Raw genomic sequence first — 13919 nt, 5'->3', positions numbered from 1 at the left:
ATCTGTTTTCTTTCTTAAGTGATTAAGAATCTGCATCATGGTACAACGCTGTGCTTCAGTCTTGTAATTTGCAGTCTAATACATATCATTGATGTCATGTATATAAGCAAAAATAACAGGATCATTGAGAACAGGGACCAGAATGACATTGGAGATGTGAAAACTTATCAGAAGGTACTTCTACCTTCTTTTTTCAGTCTCTTAACATAGAAAAGTACTGCTGCAGTTTTTGTGATTGTAAACATACGATAGGAACGTTTTATAATTGGCCGAACCTACCCAGTGAGAAAAAAGGGCACAAACTGGCTGTATAAAGTAACATTGCTGGCAAAGAATTCAGCATGTAAATCACTCAGATTTCTCTCACTCCTTTAATCAGTATAGAAATAGTAAGATTTCATCATAACTCTACTTCAGAGACACCAGAAGAAACCTTCAGTTATATTGTAATTTGGGCATGGAAGAAAACGTTGCCTTTAATCTGAGAAACCAAAAAATAGGTTTAACAGAGACTACATAAAATTAACATTCCACATTGTAAGCTGAAAGAACAGTTGAAAGGCTAAATTTATAATCTTCCAGAAGATTTTAAAATAGTTAACCCTGGAGTTCCACAGTACCTTTTATCCAAAACCTTTAAATAATAATCTAGAAATGGCTAATCTACAAATTAATGGATTTGTATCATATAAGGGACTGGAGACGTTTAAAAAAAAAACTTGCCCTTTGCTAAAAAGGTATCACGTCAATCTTGTCATTAGAATATTGCAGTAAATGTTTCCTCCTATATAGAACACTGCAACAGCTCAACAGTGGATAGTAGCAGGAGGACACTCCGAGGCAAAAGGGGTACAACTTCCAGTTAAAGCTGCATGAAAAGTGTAGGTGGAGAGAAAGTAACTACCAAATTAGGAATTGTTCAGGACATGGGAGTTAATACCTTTTCTCTGTACAGACTGCCAAGTAATCTTTCTTGTGCTCATGCACCTGGGACTTGAGTCAGTACAACTATCAGCGTTCACAGCATACTACACTTTGGTGCAGCAAAGGAAACACTAGCACCTGTTCAGCTGTTTTTCTTGTACTCCATGGAGTTAATTTCTCTTTCAAAAGAGACTCAGTCAGCTCTAGCACTTTCTGAGACATCCTTCAGACTTGTAAAATAAACAACATGACTGTAGGTCAGAGCAGAAGTGAGCATGGAAAACATAAATGCATTCTCTTCCAGTGTTGATAGACATTTTATGCTGAATCAAATAACTGGTTTAATTTTTGACTTCTACTGAATCTTTGATAAAAATAAAATAATGTAAATAATCATTACCAAAAATTTGCTCTGGAATAGTGTTCCATGTACAGCTGCTCATCGGAAAAAGGAGCCAAATGAAAGTCACTGTATGTTGGGAACATCATTCCTAGTAAACAAATGACAATACAAAGTAGAAAGGCAAGTGTTCAGGAAGCATTTTGACAACACTGTTAAATAAATTATCTAACATTAAGCTTGCCCTGTGTAGAGTAAGGAGGTGGACTCAATAATCACCATGAGTGTCTTCCAGCCCAGGGTATTCCATGATTCTCTAGTCCCACAGGTATCTCTACAGGAATGTCTTCACTCGTGAAAAAACAGCAGTTCAGAAGCAGCAATTGCCATACACTTCAGATATCTCAACATTTAGTTTAATTAACATATGTGCTACTGGAATGTGAATATGCTAAAGCAGTTAGTAAAAAACTCAGCCCAGAAAAACTTACATACTTACTTCAGAGTAAATACTGAAAATTTTACAAACACAAAAATGTATATTACACTTTTTTTTTTAATTTATTTTTTAACAGGTGCTCAAGTTAAGAAACACAATTTTATTTGCATGAAGTGGCAAATCAGTGACAGAGCATGGAATGAAATCCTGGTCTACTAGTTTGCAAGAATGCATTTTCAGTAGAATCTCACACTCCAATGGCTCAGGAAGACAGAGAAATCACCTTCCATTATTTTCTGTGGACAGTGCATTAGACTGCATAGCAGCTTAAATAAAAGCCCTTGTGTTCTATTGTGCATGTGCCAATGGAAGCAGGAACAAAAGCTTGGTCATTTTGAGCTGCAGTTCAGAACACTTCTTTACCTTTTTTCATCTGGTATAAAACATAATGCATAGTTGAATGGGAGGACAGATAAGAGAAGGGAAAAGGAAACAGTTTTCCTTTTGTAAATACATCCTGTAGAAAGAGTCTACAGGAATTGAAATAAAACCTATACCAACTCATAAAATATAAGCTATTTAAAACTGGCTGTGGGGACAATATTAACATGTTTGCAGAGAATTTGGGACAGAAACTTTCCAAACCTAACTGATACTAAATATTAGTGACTTACTCAAAATGACACAATTTCAGCTCACTTCTTAGACAATTATTCCTTTCTCTATGCAGGGTTTAACTGTGGTGCCACACTCACCATTTGATTTCAACCACTTTCGGGAATGCAGGTAACTTTCCAGCATCCTTTCATTGAACAGCATATAACCCATCGGTTCAGAAATTACCACATCAACACTCTCAGGCAGGGAGATCTCCTCGATTTTTCCAAACAGAACTGTGATCTTGTCAGAAAGGTTGTTGCTTCTCACCAACAGCTGGAGGGAAAACAAAAGCACACAAAAAGTGTTGACTCCTTTGATTAGCAGAATTTATATCTGAAATCTTAATTAGCATTAAACCCCCTATAGTGTAAAACAATTACCTCCATCTGTTAATCACAATAAAATAGAAAGGTAACATATTCTTCCTTTCTACATCAAAATTTCTAAAGACTGAGGGTCACTGGAGCAAACTCAGAGAAATGTATTGTGTGGAATCAGCAACTGACAGTACAAGTACTATTGTCCTGTAAGAGAGAACTGTAATCAATATCTACAAGAAAAAATAGCTAACAGAAAAAAGTGGATATTTCAATTCAATACAGAAGATTATAAAGAAAGGGTCTTCATAATTCTCCAAATTTTTAAAAATACTGTCTTAAGTGAGTTACATAGTCATGAAAAGATAAAGAAAATCAATTCAATACAGAAGATTATAAAGAAAGGGTCTTCATAATTCTCCAAATTTTTAAAAATACTGTCTTAAGTGAGTTACATAGTCATGAAAAGATAAAGAAAATCAAGAGCTGAAAAGTTTGCATTGAGGAATGTCTAAGCATAAATGGAGCAAAGCACTATATTCACATAAACACATTCAAATGGGCCAGTACTTACAGCTAGGATACTGAAGATTTATCTATTTCTGTGTGCATAGTGAACCTCAGAGCAAAACGTTTAATGAACAGAAGAAATTTACCTATAATTTTATGTTCAATACAGCAAGCTTTTAAGGAAAATAACAACCTTTTCAAAGCCTCTGTATATCTACATATGGATGTGTATCCTATTTAGCTGTACTGTACTCAGACATATGGGGAAATATCTAAACCTCTAATGTTTAAATAATGAGTAGAATCTGGATTCTTCTGACACAAACTTATAAAGAAGCAATTATTTCACAGTAATCTGAGGTACACATTGATTTACAGATACACCAGGAAAAAGAAGTATACACAATCCAGTAAGCAATAGAAAACACTCCATCACAGATGTACTTGCACTGGTATAATTGTAACATCAGCAGAAGTACATAATTACTTCAGCAAATCTTTTCCAAAACAGCCCGGGCCTTAGGTAACAGCGATGAAATTTATTACTTGTTCTAACTAGAGAAAGACAGACTCATGTTGTTATTAGCTAATTCACTGAAATGTGAATATGCTAAAGCCATTGGGACTGCTGGTACCCAGCCCAGAATAATTTATAGAACAGACCAGAATACTTAATAAAGGACTTAATAAGGTCCTAATAATTTCATGATCCTATATCAAATATTTGAATTATTTAGCTTCTTTCAAACAAAGTGAAATGCTAGCCATTAAATACCTTCTCAACACTCTGCAGTGAAGTTATAACACTTTTTTGCTTATAGCTAACCTAATAAATATAACATCTGTGTGAAGGACTTGCATGAAAGCTTGAATGAGTGTATACAATGAAGGATTTTCAGCCATAACCTGCCAATATAAACTACATGCTAATATGATAATAAAACTAGAAAACAAAACCAAACCAAAACCCACTGTACATTAATATGCTGTCAATTAGGTAAATATCATTGCTGCTTCTATTACTGACAAGCATTTGTTTCCAAGAACAGGTTGACAGATTTTATTTGAAAAGTCCTTTAGATCAGATAATACATGACAAGACACATTATGTGATTTTATTTTGGAAATGAAATTAACATTTTGCTCACAGGTGAATTCTGAATCTAAAAATAACAAACTGTCAAATGACAGCTCAGCAGCAGCATGGATGTACAAAAGGCAAGAAGCCTAAATCATTTGAGACCCTCAAAGACTGCAACATTACTCACATAGTTGGCTAGAGGGCAGCAGAATATTACAATATCTCTATCACATCCAATGGAGATGCTTAGAGTATAAAAATGTTTACTTTTACTTTGAGACCACACCTGGAATATTGTGTCCAGTTCTGGGCCCCTCAGTTCCAGAAGGACAGGGAACTGCTGGAGAGGGTCCAGTGTAGGGCAACAAAGATGATGAAGGGAGTGGAGCATCTCCCTTATGAAGAAAGGCTGAGGGAGCTGGGGCTCTTTAGTTTGGAGAAGAGGAGACTGAGGGGTGACCTCATTAATGTTTATAAATATATAAAGGGTGAGTGCCACGAGGATGGAGCCAGGCTCTTCTCGGTGGCAAACAATGATAGGACAAGGGGTAATGGGATCAAGCTGGAACACAAGAGGTTCCACCTAAATTTGAGAAAAAACCCCTTCTCAGTGAGGGTGACAGAGCACTGGAACAGGCTGCCCAGGGGGGTTGTGGAGTCTCCTTCTCTGCAGACATTCAAAACCCACCTGGACATGTTCCTGTGTGACCTCACTTAGGCGTTCCTGCTCCAGCAGGGGGATTGGACTGGATAATCTTTTGAGGTCCCTTCCAATCCCAAACATACTGTGATACTGTGATATTTGAAGTAGCATGGAGACATTTAGAACAAATTTTTCATTGCTATTCTGTATTATTATTATTATTATTATTATTATTATTATTATTACTATTATTACACAACCTTAAACAATATTGTCAATTTTTATTTGGTTTCTACCCTCAGACAGTGCAAAACAAAAAAAAAATTCAAAGAAACACTGTCAGTACTAATCCTTCCCTTTAGAGTGTAGTATGACTTGGGAAAGCTGAAGTTCCTGTGCTTTTGGCCTTCTAAACCTTATCAGAGATGGAAACTTCATTTTTAAAAGGAGTTTAGCTGATGCTGGGTTTTGGTGACAAAGTCTCACAGAAGAGAAACCTCTGCTTATTCACACAAGATTCTTCTCCATGTCCCACTAATATGCTCTAACAGTGGTGTGAAGAATCAAGGCAATTTTGCATTGATAAACTCTGATTAGTGCTCATTAGGCTCATCATTACAAGAACAGAAGCAAAAATCAATTAATTCAGAGTAAATATTGGAGAGCTACAGTCTGCCACAAATTCCATGCATCTCTTCTGTACAAGAGAAAGATTCTACAGAAGTAACAGAACCGATTTACAACAGATACAGAACACAAATGTTTTATATCAAATGCACTTAAAATACTAACGTCTACTCCCAGGCAATATTAGTCCAAAACTGAGCTTTAAAAATAAACAAATTAACTAATCATTTTGAAGAGGTGACAAGCTAACAGCTACAAACTAACTCTTTGTCCCAACTACCTCCATCTTCTTCAAACTAACCTTATTTTTGACAGGATTTTAAAATTAATTCACCCTCTGCAGCACCTTAATGAATTGAGGGTTTTACACATAAGAAAGTTATTTCTGCCATCACCAATATGGCTTTGCTGCTCAGGCAGGAATATTGGCCAAGCAATTTAAAAGACTTGCCTTAAAAAAACTATTCCTTCATTTCTTATACTGAAATTCCCAAGCCATATCTTCATTTTGACAGCTTGCTGTTTTTTCTCATATAAATTGAAGCTTATTTTTTACATAACAGCAATTTTTGTGCCTCTTAAAAATCTTATGGGCAAATGAAGAACAAGCAGCTAAGGGTGATGGCAGCAGAGCTTTTTGACTCAGTGCCTTTGGGAATCAACAGCAAATCTGTGGCACAAGAAGAGGTATATCTGACTGGGTGTGTTGACAATGTTTTCGACTCCCACACAGTATTTAATAAATTCCTAAAATCACCAAGTTATGAGGAGCACAATCTGTGTGAACAAAAGGAGTGAAGTACTTTCAGTATTTCATAGCTTTACTAAGAAAAAAAAATTTCCACCCAGTACCTTATAATTTTTTCAATGAGTGAAATAAGTGTGTTGTTTTCAACAGCTGCGTGCTCTCATGATTCTCCTGGATTTCAGGAGACTTTGAAAGCAGGGCAAGATTACAATGATGGGGGATAAAATTGATACCACAAACCAGAACACAGTTAAATTTGTATCTGGTATATGCACTCACTTCAAATGAGTTGTGTCAGTCTGACACCACATGTGGTCTTATTTGTGTCTGGCTGTTTCTTCCTTTACCATTTTTCATGCAGCATTCATAAAAATCAAATGTTCAAAAGTCTTTAGTAAAACCAAACAAATAAAAACAAACACCAGCACTAGATCAAAACTGATTTCTGTAATAAGTTCAGGTAAGCAGAAGCTTCTCACATATCTCTCTCCTCATGAAAGGTCCCATTTTATATCCAGACACAGCTGATCTCTCACCCAGTGAAAGAAAGACACAAAAAGATGCCTAATTGTTCTGCAAGCCTGATAATCAATGTCATGGATTATACAAAGCTATGAATAATTCAAGCCTTTTCCATATGACTTCCCCTAGAAATATCATGAAACTCTATAAAATATCATTAACTGTTTTACGTTTTGACACCGAGATCCAACCCAAAATAAAATATAGAGTCTGTTTTCTGTGGAAACCAAACAAAAGTCTGCAAAAATTCTTCATGGAACAAAAACAAAACTCTGAAAACGAAATAATTGACTCCCAAAGGAATCTCAAAGCTGCAAACACATCGAAGTATTTCACATAGATTTAAAAGATAATCTGTGCAAGCACTGCTATATATATATATAACTCTGACAAAACAGTAAACAGCATGACAGTACCCTTAATACTGAATTAGAAATACTCCAATGGCCTTCTGTCTGATTGAGCCACTATATATTTTTTAGAGATGCTTAAGAACTACATGTTTGAAAGTTCTTTTGTAATCAAACTTATTAACATACTGAATGCTAGGTGATACAGAGAAAACATAACTTCTTCCCACTACATAGAAGACTGATGTAGGTGTAAACATACATATGTGTTAACAATATGCCTTCGTGCAACACTAAAAAAAACACTAACAAAATTGCGAAGTTAATTTGATATACACATTATCTATAGATTTTTTCAAAAGTAAACAGCAAGAATGACAGATGACCCACCCAAGCCCCTGTGCAAAAACGTGACAGAGCCTTTAATTGGCTGTAATCACCAGTTGTCATAGGTAAGAGTGCAGTTATGCAGCTGCAAAAGGAAGTCAAATTAGTAAGGTTAGTTTATCAGGCAGCTTGATACATCTCCACCTCTAAGAGTCTGCACTTCAGTAGCAGCTGCATTTATCCAAGATTTTAAGTCACTTTCCCAGCCTCACCTAACAGGAGGTCTCAGAAGTAATTACACTTACATCAGAAGTTAAAATATAAGGCTTGGTCCACACTTCAGAGTTCATGTGAACTGCCAAGCCTTTTAAATATAGAGGTAAACTAGGAGTCTGTGAATTAGATGTTTATCCTCCACTAGTTCCAAAGAACACAAGGAGTAATAGAATGGTTTGGGTTGGAAGGGACCTTTAAAGGTCATCTAGTCCAACCTCGTGTTGTGGGCAGGGATGTCTTCCGATAGACCAGGTTGCTCAAAGCCCCAACCAACTGGACCTTGCACACTTCCAGGAATGGGGCAGCCACAACTTCTCTTTCCAGTGCCTCACTGCCCTAACCATAAAAGGTTTTTCCTTCGGTCCAATCTAAACTTACCCTCTTTCCATTTAAACCATTACTCTCTGTTCTGTCACTACAGGCTGTGATAAAAAATCTGTCCCTATCTTTCTTACAGGCTTTAAGTACTGAAAGGCCACAATAAGGTCTCCCTGGACCCTTCTCCATGCTGAACAGGCCCAACTCTCTCAGTCTGTCCTCACAGCAGAGCTGTTCCAGCCCTCGGATCATTTCTGCCCCTCCTCTGGCCCCTCTCCAACAGGTCCATGTCTGTCCTGTGCTGAGTGCTTCACAAGTGGACACAGGACTCCAGGTGGGGTCTCACCAGAGCAGAGCAGAGGGGCAGAATCACATCCCTTGACCTGCTGGCCACGCTACTTTTGATGTAGCCCAGGATATGGTTGGCTTTCTGGTCTGCAAGTGCCCATTGTCCATTTTTTCATCCACCAGTATCCTCAAGTCCTTCTCCACAGGCCCTTGCGCTTGGCCATGTTGAACTTCATCAGGTGCTCACAGGCCCACTTCTCAAGCCTGTCAGGATCCCTCTGCATGGCATCCTGTCCCCTAGGCATGCCAACTGCACCACTCCGCTTGGTATCATTCTTTCAAAATAAACCCCCAATCATAAAGAGGCATTTACAGTAAATCAAAGAAATCTCTCAGTCAAAATTATTACAGCATTAATTTGCATTGTTCAGATATAATTTCCCTTCAGTCAGCAGTTCATTGTATTGGTTTCTAGTGTTTTGTATTAAAATTAAAAAAAAAAGTAATAAGACTCATTAATCTCACATTCAACATTACCACACATATCTGAAACAGAAGAAAAACATAATAAATCCATATACAAATGAGATAACAAATGCATGGAAAGTAATGATTTTCTCTTAATCCAGATACTTGATAAACCATACTAATGAAATCCCACTGTCCAATATTAAGAGATAACAAATATATACCTAAGGCTAAGCATCTTTATACCAAATAAACTTAAATTCTTAAAATATACTACGCATTAATAGATCAGCTGATTTTCAATACAGTTCATGAAAAAATTATGACTATATGACTATTATATTTCTTATGAAAACTTTAATCCCATTTGGGGAAGAAGGAGAAAGAAATTACCAAAAATCTATGAATTATCAAACAGACTCTGACAGTATTCCCCAGTATTTACAGCTCCTTAAGGCTTTTAAGTTTTCAAAAAAATACACAATATTTGATACACTGCAGATGGGGCATGTGCTGTTTCACAACTAGTGATTTTGCTTACTTCTGACTGGCATCAAGTTCAAAGCTGTGGCCAAAAGGTAAAAAAACCCATATCCATTATACTCACTGCTACACGTTATACTACTACTAGGAAAAGCAAGTTGTCTTTTTGCCTTTTTATTATGCTTTCATAAATAAAACTTCTGTCTTTCATGAAACAAATATATTGTTCAAAATCATATCTGTCTTCAAAACCCTGTGTGAAATGAGAACCACCCTTCACCCTTGCCGTTGAGAGATACCTTCTGTATATTAACACTTTCAATGCTTTGCATAAATCTGACAAAACGACAGTTATCAGGAAAAAAATTGCCTTTAATTACAAAGAAACTTTCTAATTATTCAAATTATAATAAGAATATATATGTTCTTTCAGAATGTACATGCTAGTTTTGACTAGTAAATTCTTGCCAATTCCAAAAGTAAAACGCACATAATAAGAAAACATTTGTCAATAGCAACACAAATGAGGTGAAAGTGGAAAATGCTTGTATGAAACAACACCTTTCCTCAATACATAAGTTAATGCAAAATGCATATGGGAAGATTATGGAGTCCTGTATTTACACCAGAATGAAAACCACCACAAATTTATACATTAATGACTGCTTCTATCTGAAGAGAAATAAAAAAATATAATATCCACATTTTCTTATTTAAGACCTGAACATATTACCTCAATTTCCAATACTAATGCATTTCCTTCACAGTGTTACAGTCAACAGCAGGTGTTGGCCAGCCTTCACCAAGAGCAAGGCTGGATTGCTGCATCAGGACATATGGGAGCTTTCACTGAACTGCTGCATGCTGTGGGCTTAGAGAACTATGAACTCCCAAAGTTGCTCATGAACATTTATATTATAGCTCAGTAAAGCAAAAAGAAAAATAAACATCTAGATACTGCAAACTTTTTCTAGGTATGGGATGAAAAATCCTCCACTTCACCACTTTTCACGCTCTTCCACATTAAAACTATTTTTAAAACTCAGCTAGAAGTGGTCAGTGTAAACAAAATTTATAACAGTAATGCTCACACTTCTCCCCACACATTCTGATATCCACCTAAATAAGCAGAGACTGTGAGAAAAAACACTGAGAATTTTGCTGCTATTTAGGATTAGCACATTTTAGGAAGTGAACTTCTCCTTCTCCTTCTTCTTCTCCTTCTCCTTCTCCTTCTCCTTCTCCTTCTCCTTCTCCTTCTCCTTCTCCTTCTCCTTCTCCTTCAAGTTACCAATATCACTATGAAAACTTTTTTTTTAATCACGTTAGAATGCTTAGGAAAAGCAATATCAAAAAAATCAAGTGCATTCTTTGGACATGTTCTTTTCAAACCCTAAGAACACAGTTCCATAAGAAAGCTAAGAGGCCTAACCAAACACGCTTAGTGGGAAACTAACTCAACTGCCTGATAACACAGATGTCCAAGAGCCTTAGGAAAAAATCCACCCAAACGTTTTTGCACATCACCTATGAAAACAACATCTGGTTTAATTTTTTTTTTCCTCTTCTGAAAGTAAAAAGTTTAATCACCGTTACAAGACATCACCTTTTTTCACAAAAACAACAATCATACGCTTTATTTATTTCACGTTAGAACATTTAGAGCACCTTCAGCAATTACCTTCCAAAAAGTGTTGGCCATTAGAGACCTGACTTCTTAGGAAAATCAAATGGAAGCCTTTTTCAGGCACAGTTCTAACATTTTCACTCTACACCATTGTAACACTTTGGTCAGGTGAAAAACACTTACCTCTGCATATTTTGCCGCTGAACTGGCTTCAACTGCATAGACTTTTCTGGCTCCAGCCTGCACTGCAAAAAATGAAAGGATTCCTGACCCGCAGCCAACATCTAGGACAACCTTGAAAACAAGAGGCAGACCAAAAGAAACAAAATAATCAAAGAGTCACGTCCTGACACCTCTTTTAAGTGACTAAATTTTCACAGCTGTAACCTGCATTTAGTAAACCTGGCATTATGTCAAAATATTACTAATTTCACTCCAAAAAGTGAAAAAGCTTCTAAATTAAGAGTTTTAATGCCTTTACTATTTATTTTAGCAGCAACAGCATATATATTTAAAAGATTGTGGATTATTTTTACGTGTAAATACATCATTATGGTTTGGTGGAAATAGATTTTTGTAACGAAATTCCTTTAGGAGAAAAAAAAAGAAAAACAAATGCAGTCCGAATACACTGGGAAAGAAGGGAACGCGTGAAAATAATAATTCTTTGGAGGACTGCAGAGTCATGTCTTACTGAATCACTCTCTGATGTGGAAGTATCCTGAATAAAACCAAACTATGTATCTTTGTTCAAATATCGGTTCTGCCTGCTGATCTTAGTATTAGACCTTTAATTGCACTGCTTGATATGGTGTTTCACAAAGGACCTCAGTTAAATATAAATCCCAATGCCTCATTTTCTCCATCAGTCAGGTGGCTCACTTGTAAGCCAAAATGTTAACTGAAATGTTTCAAAGGGTCAAAATTTTTGTTTCAGTGTATAGCTTAATGCAAAGTCAGTGGCTGCTGCAACAGTCCAGACAATCCCCCAGTTCCTACCTTCCTTCTGTTGTACAGGTCACTGAACACTGCTGCAGAGGCGTATATAAGTACATGGAAATAGAGGCTAGCTGCTGGAGAAATTATTACAATGATGTGACTAATGTGATCTTTGATGCAAAGCCGACTTCTACACTGCCCAAGAGAATCAGGCTAATACCAGTACCTTGCTTCCCCAAAATTTTAATACCAACTTTGAGAAAAATCTCACTGAGTGTGACAACCTTGAAGCACTCCCCTCATGCTTAGCAGAACAAAGACATTGTTATGCCTTAAATGTCTGGGTTTTGTTACTTTGGGAGAAAGAGATAGATGACACCTCATCTTATCTTTCCTGAAGTTTTATGGCCATGGAGGCAGACACCTTGGAAGATAGGGACAATTAACAGTGTTGCTGTAAAAGGTCGCATAGCCTGATTGGGATGATAGAGATGAACCATCTGTTAGACAACCAACTACTAGAAGAAACCATGAACCAACAGCTACCCCTGACGGGAAAGACAACTCACTTCAGGTCAATACCATGAACTTTCCCCTAGTTTGAAGACCCCAGATCCATTTCCAGAAGAGTCTTCCTAATTAGTATGAAGAGCAAGCAGAGGGAGGAGACAAACCGCCTTCTCCTATCTCGCATGTAAATGAACTGGGTTATAAAACATCCTCACGTATGATACAGGTTGGTGGCTTGTAAATCTTCAACGCGTCCCCCCCTCCAGAGGTCATCATGGGACCAATGTACCTGTGGATTGGTGATATGTTACTCTCCCTCTCTGTGTATCTCTCTCCCTTTCTATTTCTGATATCCTAGTTTTCCTCTTCTCTCTCTCTCTCTCTTCCTTTTTCTTAAACATGTAAAGTAATATCATTGTAAGTTCTGCTGCTAAAGTCTTGTTAAGTTTTGCATTACAGTTACTAATTGTTGCCAATCCACCATTTTTAGAAAGGCTTTTGCTGTCAATGTATTGATAAGTTCTGTGGTACTATAACATACTTTTGCCAAGTCACTAATTGCTGTAATTTGTATACCACCATGTGCTTTTAATAAATTCATAATTGAACCCCAAAGTGAATGTCTGCCATTCACTTCACATTGCCACACAGAATTACCCGGAGTTAACTCACACCTGATCTCATCTGTTGAGTCAGGGCGTGTGTCGCGTTCAGAGTTAATTCCGCTCATCCCATCTGCTGGGACAGGACACAGAGCAGCTCACCATTTGGGCTCCTCCTATGTGTTGGTACTTGACTGAAAACAAGAAGCAATGGTTTTCCTGTCCCTGTGGCTGAAATTCCCATTAATTTTTTTATTCAAGATCTGAAATTCATGAGGCTGTTAGGTGACAAGCCACTTGAAACTGGAATCTTCTAAGATTTCAGTGGGGAGACTGAACAGGAGATAGTTGGGATCTTCACAGGCACTTTTTAGAGGCAAAAGCCTTGAGCATCAACACTTCGCTGTGTAGCTGGTATCATAGATAGAAGTTTGGCCTTTATGAGCACAGTACCTTCTTGAGGAATTAGGACTGATGGGGAGAGACAGGACCATGGGGTGAGTGTATCTTTGGCATCAGTTTTCCAACCTAACAAGGTGGGCTGAAAAACTAGGTACATGTTGTTGGAGGTCATTGTAGCCTCAAGAGAAGTGAAGGCATGAGGAGAACTGTTCAGGAAGACAGCACAATGCACCCCTTGTAAAAGCAGCACGACAAGGGAGCCATCTGAGATGCACATATACTAGCACACATAGCATGGGAAGCAAACAGGAATCTGAAGTCCATGCACAGATGCACAGCTTTCACAGAATCACAGAATGTTAGGGACTGGAAGGAACTTTGAAAGATCATCCAGTCCAATCCACACGCCGGAGCAGGAACACTTAGATGAGGTTACGCAGGAGTGTGTCCAGGCGAGTTTTGAATGTCTCCAGAGAAGGAGACTCCACAACCCCACTGGGCAGCCTGTTCCAGTGTCT

General features: G+C 37.4%; 1 protein-coding gene across 4 annotated transcripts in view; it reads right to left on the bottom strand.

The window, feature by feature from the left end:
• Positions 1 to 13919, bottom strand: part of LOC102097653 (histone-arginine methyltransferase CARM1) — a 61053-nt gene that overhangs the window by 16456 nt on the left and 30678 nt on the right. For all 4 annotated transcript variants that reach the window (XR_010469212.1, XM_065047238.1, XM_065047237.1 and 1 more), the window contains 3 exons: positions 11132 to 11242; positions 2459 to 2636; positions 1325 to 1415 (listed from right to left, as the gene is read on the bottom strand). Coding sequence is in view for 3 of the 4 variants with exons in the window: in XM_065047238.1 (XP_064903310.1) it covers positions 1325 to 1415; positions 2459 to 2636; positions 11132 to 11242 (380 nt within the window). In the remaining variant the exon portion in view is untranslated. The remainder of the gene's footprint in view (positions 1 to 1324; positions 1416 to 2458; positions 2637 to 11131; positions 11243 to 13919) is intronic.

This window comes from Columba livia, chromosome Z (assembly GCF_036013475.1).
Source record: "Columba livia isolate bColLiv1 breed racing homer chromosome Z, bColLiv1.pat.W.v2, whole genome shotgun sequence".
Taxonomy (NCBI): Eukaryota; Metazoa; Chordata; class Aves; order Columbiformes; family Columbidae; genus Columba; species Columba livia.
This window is presented reverse-complemented; position numbering and strand designations above follow the sequence as displayed.